The following is an 18476-nucleotide window of genomic DNA, read 5'->3' as shown; positions in this document are numbered from 1 at the left end:
TCTGTTTGCTATTGCTGTTTTGTTTTCTCTGGCTGATTCTTAGATTCAGGCAAGTTCAGGAGTAAGAGTAGAAGGATCCCCAAGCACCAGACCTGAGGTGTGGCTCTTACACACACACACACACACACACACACACACACACACACACACACACACACACAGGTAAGCAGGCCAATCCCTCTCCCAGCACAGCCCCGTGTCCTCTGGCCCTGCTGTGCCCCTCAGCCTCAAACTCACCAAAGCTGATGACAATCTTTTTTTTTTCCGATTTACAAGCGATTAGTTTTAATTTGGGGACAATTAGAGATAGAAGCAGGAGGCATCTGATCTTGATTAGAAGCAGGGAGATGGCCAGAGGTGCCCCCTCCCCCAGACTGCCTGGCCCTAGCCTCCACGCAGATTCATTTATCTATTCTATAGGTTGGGGAGAGGGACTGGCCTCTGTGCCTGGGGAGAAGGTGTGAAGCTTATCTGGGGCTGGGCAAAGGCCCCTGCTGCATTCCCAGACACCTAGGGCCAGCCTGAGATGAAAAGGGAGGGCCTCTATCCAGCCAATGGCCCTGAGCAGGTGCCCCCAAGCCTTATAAGAGGGTAGAACTGACATCTGTTAAGCACCGGCCGTGTGCCATGCCAGGCACTATGCAAAGCTGGGCTAGACCCAGTGTCTGCCCAGATCCCAATCCAGCTGGAAAAACAAAAGCATAAACAAGTACCTGCCTTCTGGTGTTGGATTGGAGATGGCTTGAGAGACGAAGAGGTCCATGGACCAGCATCCTGCCCCCCAGGAAAAATTCACAGAAGTGGCTGAGACAGATCATTGATTACTTGCATCTCACACTTATACCAGGGCCAAGCTCCTGATCAGCCAGAGCCAGAGCTGGACAGAACAAAGCAGTGGTGGCAGTGGAGGTATCTGGGAAGGCTTCAGGGAGGAGGTGATGCCTAAGCTGGGCATGGAAGGATGAGGGGACCCCCACACCCCACCTCCTGGGCAAATGTTCTCTTGGGTGCTGGTGGGTCCAGTGCCTTTCTTTAGCTCCAGTGAAGCCTCTCTTCATGCCTTAGTCTCGTTCTGGAACAAGAAGGGAAGGATGGCTTCTGGCTCTCAGCTGAGCATAGTCTTGAAGTGGCCCCAGGATGGTGCTCCCAAGGGTCCCTGAGGTGGGCAGGTTCAGGGCCCAGGGGAGCTGGTGGGAGAGGGGATGGTTGGAGGTGGGGGGAGATGGGAGTTCAGACCTCTTACATCCACAGACACCTCATCCTTAGTTACCAAGCTGTTAAGAGCTGGATGTGCCCTCCAGGGCTGAGGGAGGAAGGAGCTGGCTCAGCTCAGCTAGGAAGGGTCACATGCCAGGCACAGTCAGGGGAGGCGCTGGGAACGCCTCAGCCTCCATCATTATCCCTGTCTGCAAAAGCTGCCTGATCCCAGCCTGTCTTCCTCCTCCACCCCTATACGGTATCTCCACATCTTACTGGGGAAACTGAGGCCGTGAGGGACAGAAATAGCTCATCCCCATCTATTATTAACCTGCTTGGGCTGCCATAACAAAGTCCCAGAGACTTTTACAAAAACAACAGAAATGTCTTTTCTCACAGTTCTGGAGGCTGGGAGTCTGAGATCAAGGTAACAGCAGGGTGGGTTCCTTCTGAGGCTTCTCTCCTTGGCTTGTAGATGGCCGCCTTCTCCCTGTGTCTTCACATGGTCTTCCCTCTTGTGTGTGTCTGTGTCCCAATCTCCTCATTTAAGGACACCAGTCATATTGGATTAGGACCCACCCGTATGACCTCATTTTAACTTAATTACCTCTTTAAAGACCCCCATCTCAAAACACAGTCACATTAGGAGGTGCTGGGGGTTAGGACTTCGACGTATGAATTTGGAAGGGGGCATGTAATGCTAACCATGAGACATGATGAGACAGGGAGAGCCCCTTCCCTAGGGAGACAGAAGCAGGGAAGCCAGACCCATATGATTCCTTAGGCCCAAGGCCACCTAGACGGAGGGAGAATCCGACTGCTGCTCCCAGGAGAGGGGAGGCTGCTGACAGGAAGGCAGTACTAAGTCTGGTCCACAGGGCGAGCTGGGCTGAAACAGAAGTCAGCAGGTGGAGCCTGGGGTCCGGGGAGCCAAGTGGGGCAGGTGAGAGGCCCAGGGGCGGCCGGGGTTCAGAACTATCTGTCACGGGCTTCCTGGTGGGGGGCCTAACGAGCAGGTGTGTGCCAGGCTGTGTATGAGCATGGGTGTGTGAGTGTGTGTGCGTGCGTGCTCCCCACTCAGACTGGAGGGAGTTGTGTTGGGTGTTTCCAAGGCGGGGCGGGTCCAGGCCAGCAAGTCCACCCGAGCGGCACCCCTGGAGCACTCCTCCTTCACCTCTGGAACTGGCTGAGCTCGGCTCCGGGTTGACCCTCCCTTACTCCATCCGTCTTCCTTTAGGGAAACTTCTAGAAGCTTTTCCTTCCCAAGCCCATTCCACGCTCCATGATGCCCGGAGCTTAGAGCTCCTTGTGAGATGCCAGCCAGCGTGCAGCTCAGCACACGCATGTGTGCACACACATTCACACATCGTGTCTCCAAAAACTTGATCTGCTGGCAACTCCCCCAGTCTCCCCTTCCTCCTGGCAGCCCCACCACACCAGACAGCTTCCAGGGCCTCCCCTACCTCCCTGGGAAAACTGGGGCCCAGAGACATCAAGCAACTTCCTTTAGGCTCCAGAGTAATTGAGCCATAGAGCTGAGATTAGTGCTGGGGTCTCAGGAACACCCCCGCCCCTACTCAGCCCACAGAGGGGTCTCAGGGCCCCAGAGGATAGAATGATTCATGGGTGGTGATGGGGGGCGGTGCTGTGTGTCATGATGACATCAGTACAAAATGGTAGTACCCTAATACCATCTTTTCTGGCTCCCTTTTCTAAATGCTAGTTGCCTTCTTAATATAAGTTGCTCCCTGTTTCAGAAACTCAGTCTCCTTATCTGCAAGGTTGCTGAGAGAGATCAAGAACCCCCAGCCCAGCAACCCTGCCCTGACTGGCCATCCAGTCTCCTCTGGGATGCCCCATGGAGGGCGCTTTCATTAGCCCATGGCATCCCAGTCAGTGCTGGGCAGCTCATTCAGAGAATTGCATTCATTCAACAAAAATCTGAGGGCGGAGGGGTGCACGCAAGCACATTTCTCCAATCCCTTTCTCCACGCCCCTCTGAGTCTGCTGCTTATCTGGTGGCCCCGCCCCACTGTGCCTCCAAGGGGTCCAGGTGGCTGGCCCTGCCTGAGGTTGGGACGGTGAGAGGGCCAAAGGGGACTAAGTGCCTTAGTCTTAGTAGCCTCTGGGGTCTCCTGGGGATGGTAAACGAGACAGGGCCAGTGGTTCTGACATCCACATCCCTACCCTGTCCACCCGGCCTGAGCACTTACAGCTCAGGGACAACCGGTGCCCTTCTCCAACCCCAGCAGGACAAGCACGGTGGCCTCTCCCCATCTCCGCTCAGTACCTGCAGGTCCTGGACATCCCACCACCTGTAGCAGTGCCCCCTCCTCCCCTTGGTCTTTCAGCTACTCTCAACATCCCTGTGAGGGGGCTGATGTCACCTCCTCAATTTTAGAGATGGAAACCGAGGCTCAAAATGGGAAGCAAGTTGCCTCGTGAGCGTGGCAGGGAGAAGCCTTAAACTTGAGTCCTGAAGCCTCCGTTTGCCTACTTCCTGCTGCTTAGAAAGCAGTTGGTTGGCTGCTGTGCCTGGCCCAGGTCATTACCCCAGATCCCACATGTGTGCCTGGGCCAGCTTCGCCCCAGGCATCAGGGACACCTTCTCAGAAACTCCAGTGGTAACCGTGGGGCAGGGATTCTATGCAGCAGCAGGGAAGGCTCCCGTCTCTCCAAACGCCTTCCTATTCTCATCTGGGCCCAGGCTGCGCATCTCTACCCCATCATCGGCAGCTGGCTTACCTTGCAGGGCTGCAGGACGTCTAGTGGAGAAGGGTGGCCTGAGAACAGAGTTCTCCTGGGAACAGAGGGAGCAGTCTGATGGCTAAAGCATGGGCTGCCTAGAGGACCAGGGGCCAGCTGGTCCTAAGGGCTGCTCAAGCAGGGCCCTAAGGGTCACACAGACTAGGTGCCACTCCTCTTAGGACACTTGACCCAGGGCCTTTGTTGTGACCCAAGCCAATTGCCTCATTTGTTAAATGAGAAAATTAAACCACAAATTAAAAAACATCAGACATAGACACCAGAGCCTCAAGGGCAGGGAATTTTTAGTTCATCGCATTTATGAGGAATTGGGTGTGAACATTTGTGGAACCATCAAGGTTTCATTGATGGTGGTAACATGATAATATGCATAAGTGGCAAGTAACCACCATAGCACTGATTAGGAGTCTCCTTGGGACGGAGTCTCAGCGAATCACTCAGTGTAGATCAACAGTGATTTGTTAAAGACTTGTTCAGTGCAAGGCCTCGTAGATAACTCTCACACAAGGCAGGATGAGAGGTTCCCTCAGAGAAGGGCAAAGCTCTGAGGAAATTCCCAGGAGTAGAAGTCATATCTTGAAGGGCTTCGTGGAGGAGGTGGCATTTGAGCAGGGCCTTAGAGGAAGATTCGGATTTGGATGTGTGCAGATAGGATAGGAGAGAATCCAATGCAGAGGGCACAGCATGAGCATAGGAAGGACGGTAAGGCAGCATCGGCCAGCGCTAAAGCCAGAAGTTGTCCAGTTATGCTGGCAGCAGGAGCCTGGGAAGAGGAATACTGGGGAAAGGGGAGCCTGGAGCTCATTGTAGAGGGCCCTGAATGCCACACTCAGGTGCAAGGTGAGTTCTGTAAGCAGAAGGGACAGTCTTTAATAATACACTTTTGCATTGTGTTACATAAATTATAGAGCAATTTCTTGATTCTCGAAAACAAATGACAACACAACATCAAAGGTGAGAAACATGGCTCAGGGGTCCACTGGAGTCTCTGAGAGCATGTCCCTGCCCCCTAAAGGGAGGCTGGCTGCAGGCACACATGTGGGATCAGGGGTAATGACCTGGGCCAGGGCACAGCAGCCAACCCAACTGCTTTCTAAGCAGCAGATCCAGAACTGGTTCTCAAACCTCAGACCTCCCCATATTGGTCCTTCCTGTTCCTTAACAGTGTCCAACAGGTGTTGAGCTGGGAGTAAGGAGCCAACAAGGTCCCATCTGTGTCTGGGAGAAACAAATCCCTCTGGCTGCTATAGGGGGGAAGGGTATGCCAGGGAAGGGAAGAGCTGGGGAGAGGTGAGACCCACTTAGACAACGTTATGTTGTCATAGCAACAGGAATGAAGCCAAAGCTGGAGCAGGGGTCTGGGGATGGAGGTCAGGGGCAGCCGGGGACAGACCAGAGAGCCAAGAGGTAGAATTGCTACAGCTTGGCAGGATCCTGCGAGGATGGGGTGAGTGGCCGAGAGAAGGGAGAAGTCAAGCCCGAGATCCCAAGGCCCACGTTTGGGTTTGGTGGACGAGGATCAACTTCCCAGTGTGTATTTGTGGGGTGGTACATATAGGGGGTAGGGGGTGAGGTGGGATCCCTGGGGACCCTGCACCATCTGAGGCAGCTGGAGCAGTAAAGGAGTAGAGGCTTGGGTTTGAAAGCCAGGTGGCCCCAGGTTCAACTCCAGCTGCTGGCCCCTTTCACTCATGTGACTTGGGTAAGTTATTTAAGCATCCGGCACCTTCATTTGTAAGAGGTAAGAATAGGCTCTCCAAAAAGAGAAGTTACTGATAGAAAACTGGGTGAATCAATGGAGATCATAATAATACCTGGTTCAAAGACTTGATGAGGATCAAATAAGCCACTGCCTGTCATAATAATGCATGAATAATAGTTTAATCTTAATAAACAATGTTAAATCGTTAAATACGTACTGTACTGTACCGTTAATAATGGTAAGAGTGAAAACTTACCACCTCGGCATCACACTTGCTCTTAGCCCTCTACGCACATGACTTCGCTAAGTCCCTACAATAGCTCTTTGAGGCAGAAACAATTTTTATACTCATTTTACAAACGAAGATGCCAGAGGATAAAACCTCTTTAAACCTTCACAATGCTTTGTACCGGCATTAGCTTTACCCCTGCATCGCAGATAAAGAAATGAATCATCAACAAGAGGGCAATTAACACACCAGCAAAGGTGGAGCCCAGCTTGGAGCCTTGAGGATGGAGAGCTGGGCTGAGCTCGGCTTGGCTGGGAGTGGATGGCCCTCTGTAAGGGTGGGAGGCTGGGGTGCCCTGGAGTCCCAGCACAGCCTCTCCTGACCACTCTGGGGTCTTTATTCTGTCTGTCCCCAGCCTCTGGCCGCTCCCACCCAGCCAGCCCCAGTCCTCCGGGGCCGCAGGCCAGCCCGGTGCTGCCGGTCAGCTACCGCCTGTCACACACGCGGCTGGCCTTCTTCCTGCGGGAGGTGCGGCGCACGCCTCCCACGGTCACCAACGGCTCCCTGCAGCGCTCCGAGCCCTTCGTGGTGTTCCAGACCAAGGAGCTGCCCGTCCTCAATGTCTCCCTGGGACCGTTCAGCACCAGCCAGGTGGTGGCCCGGGAGCTCCTGCAGCCGTCCAGCACCCTGGACATCCCCGAGCGCCTGACGGTCAGCTGGAAGGTGCGAGCCTTCATCGTCCACCCCCGCGTGCCTGCCTCGCAGCCCGTGGCCCAGGTGCTGTTCTACGTGGCCGGCCGGGACTGGGATGACTTCGGCGTCACCGAGCGGCTGCCCTGCGTACGCCTGCACGCCTTCCGGGATGCCCGGGAGGTCAAGAGCTCCTGCCGCCTCAGCGGGGGTCTGGCCACCTGTCTCGTGCGCGCCGAGCTGCCCCTGGCTTGGTTCGGACCGCCGGCCCCGGCTGCACCACCCACTGCCCGCCGCAAGTCTCCAGATGGGCTGGAGCCCGAGGCGACAGGGGAGAGTCAGCAAGCCGAGCTTTACTACACTCTCCACGCCCCGGATGCGTCGGGAGGCTGTGGAGGAACACGGCGGGGTGCCGGGCCCGGGGGCGGGGCCCGGGCCGAGAGCCCGACCCAGCACCCCCTGCTGCGCATCGGGAGCATCAGCCTGTTCCGCCCGCCCCCGAGAAGGACCCTGCAGGAGCACAGGCTGGACAGCAACCTGATGATCCGCCTGCCTGACCGGCCCCTCAAGCCCGGGGAACTGCTCAGCATCCTCCTCTACCTGGCCCCCAACTCCTCCTCTCCCTCCAGCCCCAGCCTGGAGCACTTCACTCTCAGGTACGGGGGTATGGGCGGGGGTCTGGCTTCCCTTCCAAGGTCAGATGCACACCTGACCCCTTGTAGAGGGCTCGCCCAGACCTGCCCATCCAGCATCCTAATCCCAGTTCTTCCAGTTATCACCTGAGCAACTTCAGGAAGACAGCTCACTTACCTGAGCCTCGGTGTTCTCATCCGCTTGATGGCCACAAAAATGTCTGCCCTGTCCTCCCTACCTCACAGAAGTGGTGTCATGGTGAAGAGGAAACATCCATTTCCACAAGCATGATATCCAGAATGATAGAATCGGGGCTGGAAGGGCCCTTAGACATTAGCGGGTGCAACTCTTCTATTTTACAGATGAGTAGACTGAGGCCTAAGAGGAGAAATTGAGATCAGAGAGCAGCCCCTTGCCTGGGAGCCAAAAGATGAACAGGAGAGTGTCCGTGTGTCAGGACATTTGTCTAATCCTGGAGTGGGGAGAAATATTTTCAGGAGTCCTAGCTCTTTCTTTGTGAAGGATACAGTTCAGAAATTCAGAAATGCCTTCAGTCATAGCACATCCCCACAAAATATAATGATGTCTCACAGTAGGAATCCATGGTTTGAGCCATGTTGGGTGATTCTGAGGATATAAGAAAGGCCCCACCAAAATGCTCCCCACAAACCCAAGCACTATACATGGGACCTGAAACAGCACCATTAACCTCCGGCTTCTTTAAGTATTGCCTTCTGTCCTGAATGTACTACCTTAAAGTTCAAGTATTCCTGGAGAGAGTCATACCGAATTCAGTGATTAACACCTGAATGTGAATATGAGTTAAATCAGTCATCAGAGATCCTGGGCTGCATTAATAGGAGTAAAGTATGTAGAATTAGGGAGGTGATAATCATTCTGCTTTAGTTAGTGTTAATTAGAGCTGAAATGTTGTATTTAGTATAAGACACTACACCTTATGTATTCAGAATGTCCAGAGGAAGGTGACTAGGATATGGGCGACTTGAAGCTATGGCAAAAGAGCAACAATCGGAGGAACTGAAGAATTTAGGCCTGGAGAAAAGAAGACTCAGAGGACACCTGCTCACCTCCCCAGATGTCTGTTCAGGTGGAAGAGAGCTGTCCTCCCTTCCCCCAACAGAACCCACGGCTGTTCTATTTCAGCTACATCCAGGGAAGAAGTTTCTCCTTTTAGGGACTTTCTAAAGATGTAATGGGATGTGTGCAGAAGTAGTGAGTCCCCTGTCACTAAGATATGCAAGTAGAGGTTAGGTAAAGACCTGGCAGAGATATAATAGAAGGGACTACAGCTTCCACTAGGGCCAGAGGTTGAAGCTACATGATACCAGATCCCCCAAATTAGTTTCAGGCTTTGAGTCTAGAACTCAGGGTAACTTACTCACCTGCTCGCCCTTCTCCCAGCCCCAGCCTAAGGATGGTAGGCAGGTGGGCAGCCCTTGGACCCCCAAGCTGACCCTCTCCCTCTTCTTCTTTTTGCTTTGTCCCAGGGTGAAGGCCAAGAAGGGCGTGACCCTTCTAGGAACCAAGTCACGGAGTGGCCAGTGGCACGTGACCTCCGAGCTGCTGACTGGGGCAAAGCATTCAACAGCCACCGTGGATGTGTCCTGGGCCCAGGGCACACCACTGCCCCTCTGGTGAGCCAAGGTGGCTCCTCTGCCCACCTCTTTGCAGGACAGCACCGGGGAGGGGTGGGGGAATTCTTGACGGAGGAGGCCAGGCTGGGGCAAGGGCCGGGGCATACTTTCTGGGGACCCTGGAGGCCAGGCTGGGGAAGGTTCAGAGGACCCCGGGGAAAGGCCACTGAGGAGGGCTAGGGTCCTCAACGAGGGTTTCGGAGCTCCTGAGCTGCTCCCAGCCCTTCCTCCTGGGCTCTCCTTCCTTCCCCCACCGCACAGGGAGGACCAGGGGCCCCTGGAGATCCTGCAGCTGGACTTTGAGATGGAGAACTTCACCAGCCAGTCAGTCAAGCGGAGGATAATGTGGCATATCGACTACCGTGGCCACGGTGCCCTGCCTGACCTGGAGCGGGCTGTCACCGAGCTGACGGGCATCCAGCGGGACGTGCAGGCCATCCTACCCCTGGCCATGGTGAGTGCACTCACAGGAGGCAGGCGAGCTCTGCGCCTGGCACTGGAGTGGGCCAGCGGCTGCTGAGGGGCACGGAGGTGGGAGAAGTCCCCGTGGAGGGGGCACTTGGTGGGGGGCTTCCTGGATGAGGTGACCATGCAGTGGAGCCTTGAAGGTCCCGTGGAGGAGGGGATCATACAGTAGTCAGAGAAGATGAGGAAGGTGCTTTAGGCAGGGGATCTCCTGGGCAAAGGTGTGGTGATGGGAATGGGGAATAGTTTGTTCAAAGGAGCTATGGGTTTAGGAAGAGTGCCGTGGAACGATTGTCTGGTGCCCAGGGGCACGTGGAATAGCCAGGCAAATGTGCTGGACGTTACTCTGAGTCCGGAGAAAAATGGAAGATGTTGAGAGGAGATGGTGGAGGATTGGGGAAGCATTGTTTTCTGGCAGCAGAGTGGGGTAGACCCTGAAGGCTACCACGGGAGTCCAAGTGAGCAGAGCGTCTGGGAAGGCACATGAGACCAAGTAGATGCATCTGTCTGCCCACGTCCCCAAGGGAAGGATACGCATCTGAGGAGTGGGGACAGCTGGGAGCTGCCGGGGCTTGGCTGGTGGTCCTGGGAGAGCAGGGGACCTCAAGCAGCTCAGCAGAGCCCCGCCCTCCTCTCTTCCCTGCAGGACACAGAGATCATCAACACAGCCATCCTGACTGGCCGGACGGTGGCCATCCCTGTCAAGGTCATTGCCATCGAGGTGACCGGCCTTGTCCTAGATGTCTCTGCCCTGGTGGAATGCGAATCTGACAATGAGGACATCATCAAGGTGAGCTTCCTGGAGGTGGGGGAGCCTGGGAAGAAGGCCTCGGGCCTTCCGGGGGAGCGGAACCCCAAACCAGAGGGGAATTCACATCCCAGGCAGGTCCCCTTGGTAGGCAAGAGGAGGGGAAGTGGCAGGGGGTGAGGGGAAGAGCATCCCATGTCCAGCCTGAGCAAGGGGAGGTCCTGGAGGGCTTCCTACAGGAATGTGGAAGAGACCTTTTGGCAGGCTGAAGGGAGAAAGCAGCACTGGCAACTTGAATTCAATCCCCAAGTCATTACTGAGCCCTTGTTGTGTGGCAGACACCAGGTACAGCAATAGGGGAAGGGGTCCTGGGGGGGATCTCAGAGACATGCCCTGAACCTGGGTGCTGGTGACCAGGTGGAGGAGATCCAGCCCAAGGAGGAAGCCTCCAGAAGCTCATGAGTTAGGCCAGGAGTGAAGGTTGTGTAAAAGGACCCACTCCAGGAACACCCACCCCAGCCCTCCACCTCCCAAAGGCCTTGCCCTGAGCTCCTCCCCAGATGCCCCCTCTGGGCAGTGGGTCCTCCACAGCCCAGCAAACAGGACATTGATCTGACTTGACTGGTCCAGTTTGCTACCTCCCCAGGAGGGCCTCCAGATTTCCTCTGGCTTTGGACAGTGGTCAGAGGTGAGATGTGGGGAGGAGGCAGTGGGGAAGGCAGTGATGCAGGAGGGCATCCAGCCCTGGTCCCTGTGGGATTGGTGAGCTGTTTGCCGTGCCAGCCTCCAGCTGGTGCCAAAATCAAATGATTGGGCAACAGAATCTGTTTTCTGTTCCTGTAAATCCTTCAGCAGGGGGAGTGGGGATGTGGGTGTCCTCCCTCCCTGGGAGTGTGTGCTCTCTCTCTCTCCCTCTCTCTTTCTCTTTGCTCTGCTCTGCTCTGCCCTGGATCCCTCCTGGTCTCTGGACCCCCGAGGCTCACCTCGTCCATCCCCCCCATCCAGGAAGAATGTCCCCCGAGTGAGCCAGAGCAGACGGCTTGGTACCACACACCCACGGCCTCCTGAGGGCTGGAAGCCTTGTCAGGCCCATGGGGCTTGCCACTGCTGGCAGGCTGGGACGGGGAGAAATGGGCCTGCTCCCAAGAGCCCTCACCCAGCACCTTCCTCTACCACCCAGACTCCCACACCTCCGCCCCAGAGCAGACCAGAACTGTCACCGTGGCTTAGATACCAAAGGGAATTAGCAAAGATTCGAAATGGAATTTGTTTCTGTTCTCACTGAAATACACTCAGGTTCTTTCGGGAGTTTGCCAACATTCTAAATGGGATTTGCCAGCCTTCAGCTGGAATTCCCTGCCTTCCGAAGTGGGAAATGAGCATTTCTAGCAGAACCACTGTCCCACTCCTCTCCACCCACCCCCTGAGATGATTAAGAGAGCTTGAAGGAGTTTGGGACCGTCAGGGGCTCATCTGCACGGATGAACCACAGTCCCAGCCCCTCCCCACCCCCACGAGAGCATTCAGGTTGTCATCAGCCCATAGGCTGCCTGATAGACCCTCCTCCAAACTCAAGGATGTGCACCCTGGGGCGTGTCCCAGTAGGAGCACCTAAATGCATTGCACACAGGATTCACTCCAGTTATGCCAGGTGTGTACGTGGGCACTTACACAGACACCCGTTGCATCTGCCCTGAAGTACTAGCAGGGACACCTCTGTGAGTGGGCACAGCTATCCACCAAGATGTGTTCAGTGAGCATATGCTCATCTGGGGAACCGTGAAGAATGCAAGGTGGTGTCCAGGTGGGCATGCATTTGCAAAAGCTGCACCTGTGGGTGACAGTTGTCCACCTGTCTGTGCTTGGGGTTCTCTGGTCCTGAAATTTCCTCTCCCTTTCCCTCAGTTCCACCCCTGGCTGGAGCAGCCCCCTCCTGGAAATTAACCAGCTGCCCAGCTGCCTGGGACCACTGGGCCAGAGGCACCTTGGAGGAGCTGTGGGCCTGCCCCTTCTCCCCACCCCCTCCACCTCAACCTCCTCCCCGCCCAGTCGCACCCCAGTGTCCTGCTCAGGACAGGCTATTCCTGTGTACCGTGGAGGACTCTACCCATCAGACACCTGCTCCAGAGCCCAGGCGGTCATGCTGGGGAGGGGAGCCAGCTCTGGGGACCCTCAGCCTGAAGACTCCCCCAAGGTGTGGCCTGCCACATCAAAAACAGCCCCTTACAAAAATATTGGCACACTGGCTTCTTGCCAGGGAGCAAAATCCTCCCAAGGTAGCCACTAAGAGGTGATCTCTGGAGCAATGGAGTGGAAGCTGACACCTCCCAGAGGAATTAAATTAGGGGCCTTCTCCCACCCAGCCTCTCCCCTTCAGCCTCCTGTGACTGGCACTTTCTCTGTCCAATGGCCTTCTGGCCTTCCTTGTCAGAATGAAGTCCTCTGCACTGCCCCACAGGATGACCTGTAGGGCAAGACAGGCCAACCAACCTCTCTCCCCCTCCCCAGGTATCCAGCAGCTGTGACTACGTGTTTGTTAGCGGAAAGGAGTCTCGCGGTTCCATGAACGCCAGGGTCACCTTCCGCTACGATGTCCTCAATGCCCCCCTGGAAATGACAGTCTGGGTGCCCAAGCTGCCCCTGCACATTGAGCTCTCGGATGCCCGCCTCAGCCAAGTGAAGGGCTGGAGGGTACCTATCCTTCCTGACCGGAGGTATGGCCCTTCCAAACACAGCAGATGCTGGGGATACTCATGGGTGACACAGCCCTGGCACAACGTCTGATCTGCATGTGTGTGTAAGGCCCTAGGTGTACACAGTCTGCAGGTCGGTTTTGCAATCAACAAACTTATTGAGCAGCTACTGTGTGCCAGGCACGGATGGGGGCAGGGAGGGGAGCAGGTAAGTGTGGCCAGAGCCTGACCCAGTTGAGCTCTGGGTCCATCAGGAAGCGGTCTTATATATATCATGGAGCGTGGTGGATGAAGGAAGCCCTGAGTACAGGGAAGCAAGTGACACAAAGGAAAGAACCACCTCTTCCTCCAGAAGAAGTCAAAGCAGGCTTCCTGGAAGAGGTGACTCGGGAGCTAAGTCTTAAAGGATGAGTGGAAAGGATTTGGCTAGGGAGACAGGGTAAGAGCAGTCAAGCAGCAGACAAAATGGAGCAGAAACACCAACACAGGTGCTCACACACCTGTACACGAGTGCCCCAGCCTGGGCACACCAGGGACACACTTGTGAGTACATCAGCCAGGCACACGGTGACCCCCACTGGGCTCCCTCGCTGGGATACAGGCTCACACACCTGGGTGCCCATCTGTGGGGCAGGTCCAGGTGTACTCAGCACACTCCACTCACCCACTCATCGCTGCTGGAGAGAGAAGCCAGCAGGGAAGAGAAGAAAGGCAGAGTGACAGGCAGCTAAGAGCGGGAAGGGTGGAGCTGGAGAGAGAAGCAGGCAGCCTAGTGAGAGTTGGGATCAGTTCAGTTCTGCGGAGATTTGGAAAAGCAAGGAAGCATAGACCAGGGCCTCTTGAACTTGCGCGCGACTTGCCCAAGGATGCTGTTGAAATGCAGATTCTGATTCCGTGAAACTGGGATGAGGCCTGTGAGTCTGCATTTCAGGCCAGCTCCCAGTGAGGTTGATGCTCCTTTGAGTAGTGAAGGACATAGTGAACTCTGAAGCCAGATGGCTTGGGGTGAAATCCTGACTGCTATTTGCTAGCTGGGTAACCTTAGGCTACTGTGCCTCAGTTTCCTCATCTCTAAAATGGGCACGTTTACACTTAGCGGATTGCTGTGAGGATTAAATTAGTTAACACAGGTAAAAGAGCCCTCTATGTGAATGAATATTCTGGTGGTTTAATCCTTCTGAAGCACTAGCCAAGCACTGGCCACACCCTTCTCTCTCTCCACAACCTGCTTTCCTGGGTGAATCTCCTGATTTTCGTATTTTTGGCAATCTGGACAGGCTGAGAATTCCCCAAATTGTCAAGTCCTGGTTTCATTCTGCCTGCCAGTTCCTCCCTCCATTTATCTGTCTCCTCTTGCATTTTACTCTGAGCAGCCAGAGGAAGCCAGGACACACCTCCCACACTCTGCTTGGCAATCTCATCAGCTGAATATCCAAGTTCTGTCTGCCACACAGCTGTAGGACACGACGACGCAGCTAAGCCTCCTGGCACTTGAGCAGGGATCACCTTTGATCCAAGTTAGAGCTGAGCCCAGGGCCCAGCAAGTGCTTAGTGCTGAGAAAGAGCCAGTATTTGCTAAGATTTGATGCCAGCTATTCACAGGTGTGGACGCAGCCAGGCAGGGGACACGGGGTGGGGTGGGGAGTCAAGAAGGTACCTTTCTAGGAGAGGAAAGCCTGGGACTTCGGGCTCCAAGCTTGTCAGAGACAGAAGGGGTGGACCAGGGAAAGCCTTCCACCCACGGGAGCCAGGGAGGGGCTGGTGGGGCAAGAGGGAGGGAGGGACTCGTGCAGGTCAGAGCCGGGGTGGGGAGCCCTGACTCCAGGCCTCCCCCACCCAGATCAGCCCGGGAGAGCGAGGACGAGGACGAGGACGAGGGACGACGGCAGAGCGCGAGCCGTGGCTGCACTCTGCAGTACCAGCACGCCACCCTGCAGGTTTTCACCCAGTTCCACACAACGTCGGCGGAGGGCACCGACCAGGTGGTCACCATGCTGGGCCCAGACTGGCTGGTGGAGGTCACCGACCTGGTCAGCGACTTCATGCGGGTGGGTGACCCCCGAGTGGCACGCATGGTAGACAGCAGCACGCTGGCCGGGCTGGAGCCAGGCACCACCCCCTTCAAGGTAAGCACAGTGGGGCGTGCCGGGTGCCGGGAGCCTTCACACAGACGTTCCTAAGACAGGATTTCCAGCGCCTCGGCCTTGGGGAGCAACCCCAGACGGGCCCTGCAAACACACTTCCCCACCTGCCCTTCTGCTTGAAATTCTACCATCGAAGGTCAAGAACCTTGGAGAAGCTTCTCTCTCCGAGCCTCATCAGCCTCTGTGAACCTTTCATGGCTCAGTGTGGTCGCTGAGAGATGTGGCTGCGGAGCGGAGGAGGTGGGAGGGCCCAGCCAGCGTAGAGGCCAGAAGAGGGAATTTTGGAGATCTAGGGACTCAACTTTGACCTTCCTCCTTGATAACTGGGTGCCTGGGTAGATATCATCCATCTCAGAGACTATACATAGTGACCCATGGGCTGAAATCTGCCTGCAGACATATTTTGTTTGTAAAACAACTGACCCAACCGTTTAAAAATTGGGAGGTTTCTCATTTTTTAAAAAATGTAAATTTCTGGTTTTAGAAAATATGAATCTGGCAGCACAGGGTCTGCATTCCCGCCTGGCAATCATCAGCTGGAGTCAGTACTGCTGCCTTTTTTACATGAGCATGAGTTCTCCCATTTGCCCCAGTGCCCACCACTCCCTTTTGTCTCCCTGACACTGAGGCTGACCATCAACTGTGACTTATCACTCTACGGGAGAGCTGTTGTTTTCTTTAAAATCAACTCACCTCACTCATCTGTGTTCCTGCCTGGCTCCTGTGAGCCCTTGACCCTTGCTTGGCCTCTGGACCCTGGTTCCCGGTTGCAGACCTAAGGCAGAGCCCAGGAGTCCTGCCTCCCAATCTGCCCCACCCCCTGGGCTTCTCTTCCAGCAGCACTCAGATTCCTCCCTGGTTGGGAATTTGGAGAGGGGTGGGGTGTCCTTCTCTCCTGGCTCTCACCCGTCCCCGCCCCACCCTGCCTCAGGTGGTTTCACCCCTGACGGAGTCCGTGCTTGGGGAGACACTGCTGACAGTGACAGAGGACAAGGTCAGCATCACACAGCTGCAGGCCCAGGTGGTGGCCAGCCTCGCCCTCTCCCTGCGGCCCAGCCCCGGTAGCAGCCACACCATCCTGGCCACCACAGCCGCCCAGCAGACCCTCAGCTTCCTCAAGCAGGTAACTGGATGCCCAACTGGCCAGACTGGGGGCTTGGGGTGTGGAAGGAGGACTTGCAGTTTCTGGCCACGAGCCCCCCAGATAAGGGATTTGATAATGGAAGATCTATCTACCCTTTGTGCCCTGTGCACCTGCCCTACTGGGCCCGTGCCCCACCATCTGCCTGGGAGTCTGGCCGAGGTCTCACTTCCTGCACCTGCCATGGTGAGATGCTCCTGTTGAAGGTTCCCACTCCTGCATTTCTCAGAGGGCCCGTCACCTCTGCCTCTACCCCCCGGAATTACCCTCACCCATCTCTGGACCCCCAGCTATAGCCCCCCCACTGATACGCCAGGGCACTGGCTATGGGACAAAGGTGGAAAAGTTACAGGTGGGGGTCACAGGGAGGGAGAAGGTGGGCACTGAACACCGAGCCAGAGGTCAGGACACAGGAGTCCTCTGCCCCAACTTGCTTCGTGACCTCAGGCCAGTTGCTTGTCTCTGAGCCCTGCTTCTTCATCTGCAAGAAGGTCAACTCTCAGAAGGTTTAACAAACAGAGGACAAGGCTGGGGTTGAGTATATGTGCGTTCTCAGTCTCCACGTGTCTGCTGGGGGTGATCAGGCATGGAGATACGGTGTGACTCCTGCAGCAGAAGGGATCTGAGTTAGACCCAAGGCAGAATTTACCATCAACTCACCCAGGGGAGAAGGGCGAAGTGGGCAAGGACGTTCTCGGGGCAGTACGGAGCCATAACTCTCTGTACAGAGTTGAGTGGGAGAATTCCCCCTCAAATAACCATTCCCAAGCACCCACCACCTGCCAGGCACTGTTCCAGCACTGGGAAGTCAGCAGGAGTAGATCTCTGATTCCTGTCCTCTCCTCTTCCTCCTCCAGGAAGCCCTCCTGAGCCTCTGGCTCTCCTACAGCGACGGTACCACGGCCCCACTCTCCCTCTACAGCCCCCAGGACTATGGGCTGCTGGTGAGCAGTCTGGACAAGCGCGTGGCCACAGTGACCCAGGACCGGGCCTTCCCACTGGTGGTGGCTGAGGCCGAGGGGGCCGGGGAGCTGCTCCGCGCGGAGCTCACCATCGCCGAGAGCTGCCAGAAAACCAAGCGCAAGAGTGTGCTGGCCACGACCCCTGTAGGCCTGCGGGTGCACTTTGGGCGGGAAGAGGGGGACCCCACCTACGACTACCCCGGCCCCAGCCAGCCAGGGCCCGGCGGGGGCGAGGACGAGGCCCAGGGAGCTGGCCCACCGGGCACTGCCGGATCCCCACCCGAGGCTGTGGGCCCGGGCACGGCCAGCCCGGCGGTGCCACCCACAGAAGATTTCCTGCCACTGCCCACCGGCTTCCTGCAGATGCCGAGGGGGCTGACGGACCTGGAGATCGGCATGTACGCGCTGCTGGGCGTCTTCTGCCTCGCCATCCTGGTCTTCCTCATCAACTGCATCGTCTTCGTGCTGCGCTACAGGCACAAGCGCATCCCGCCAGAGGGCCAGACCAGCATGGACCACTCTCACCACTGGGTGTTCCTGGGCAACGGGCAGCCGCTGCGGGGGCAGGGGGAGCTGTCGCCACCCGCCAGCAACCCGCTGGAGGCCGTGCCCGCCTGCTGCCACGGCGACCACCACAGCAGCGGCAGCTCGCAGAGCAGCGTCCAGAGCCAGGTGCACGGGCGGGGCGACGGCTCCTCGGGCGGCTCGGCCCGGGACCAGGCCGAAGACCCCGCCAGCTCTCCCACCTCCAAGCGCAAGCGGGTCAAGTTCACCACCTTCACGGCGCTGCCCTCGGAGGGGCTGGCCTACGACTCGGTGCCCGCCGGCGAGGAGGACGAGGAGGACGAAGAGGCCCTGAGATGGGGCTGCCCAGAGGCGGCGGGCACCGCGCGGCCCACTCCGCCCCCTGACCTGCACAATTACAGGCGCAGAGTCAAAGAGATGGCATAGAGGTGCGTCCCCTGCCCGCCATGGCCTGGGCTCCGTGTGGGACAGAGCCGGGACCCAGCTCACAATTGACACGGGCCGGCTGAAGTGGATCTTATGCTCCGGCCCCGGCAGCTTTGCTCCTCCCAGACGGCCACCTCCTTGCCTCGCACCCTACCATCCTCCGCCCCCAGAGGTGGAGGGGCCTTCCCCCTGGAGCTTGCTAAGAGGAGAGCAATCCCAGCCTTCGTTCTACCCTTTCCAACCCTCCTCCTGACTTAGACCCCTGCCCCAAGACAGGCGCAAGGAGGCCGAGCTTGCGCCAAGGGTCCACACAATGCCCCGCCCCATCCCCCCACGTCCCCTGCTTCCCCCTGTGTGGGGGGCTCTGGGGGGGTCTTGTGTCACAAGCTGCACAAAGACTTTTCTCAAACCACTATTCAGGGATTTCTGTCCTGCAGGGTGGGGAGGCGGCGGCTGCCTGCCCTGCCAAGGATCTTGCTGTGGACAGAACATTTGGGGGG

The 18476-nt window shown here is 56.7% G+C and overlaps 1 protein-coding gene across 1 annotated transcript in view; it reads left to right on the top strand.

Moving 5' to 3' along the window:
- The window catches only part of TMEM132E (transmembrane protein 132E), a gene marked incomplete at both ends in the record, with an annotated part of 50686 nt that extends 32710 nt beyond the window's left edge, over positions 1–17976 (top strand). The window contains 8 exons of the mRNA XM_082860124.1: positions 6310–7240; positions 8726–8872; positions 9134–9326; positions 9984–10127; positions 12594–12799; positions 14619–14904; positions 15854–16045; positions 16921–17976. Of these exons, the coding sequence (XP_082716250.1) occupies positions 6310–7240; positions 8726–8872; positions 9134–9326; positions 9984–10127; positions 12594–12799; positions 14619–14904; positions 15854–16045; positions 16921–17976 (3155 nt within the window). The remainder of the gene's footprint in view (positions 1–6309; positions 7241–8725; positions 8873–9133; positions 9327–9983; positions 10128–12593; positions 12800–14618; positions 14905–15853; positions 16046–16920) is intronic.
- Positions 17977–18476: the final 500 nt, after the last annotated feature.

This window comes from Leucopleurus acutus (assembly GCF_964270905.1).
Source record: "Leucopleurus acutus genome assembly, chromosome: 19".
Lineage (NCBI taxonomy): Eukaryota > Metazoa > Chordata > Mammalia > Artiodactyla > Delphinidae > Leucopleurus > Leucopleurus acutus.
This window is presented reverse-complemented; position numbering and strand designations above follow the sequence as displayed.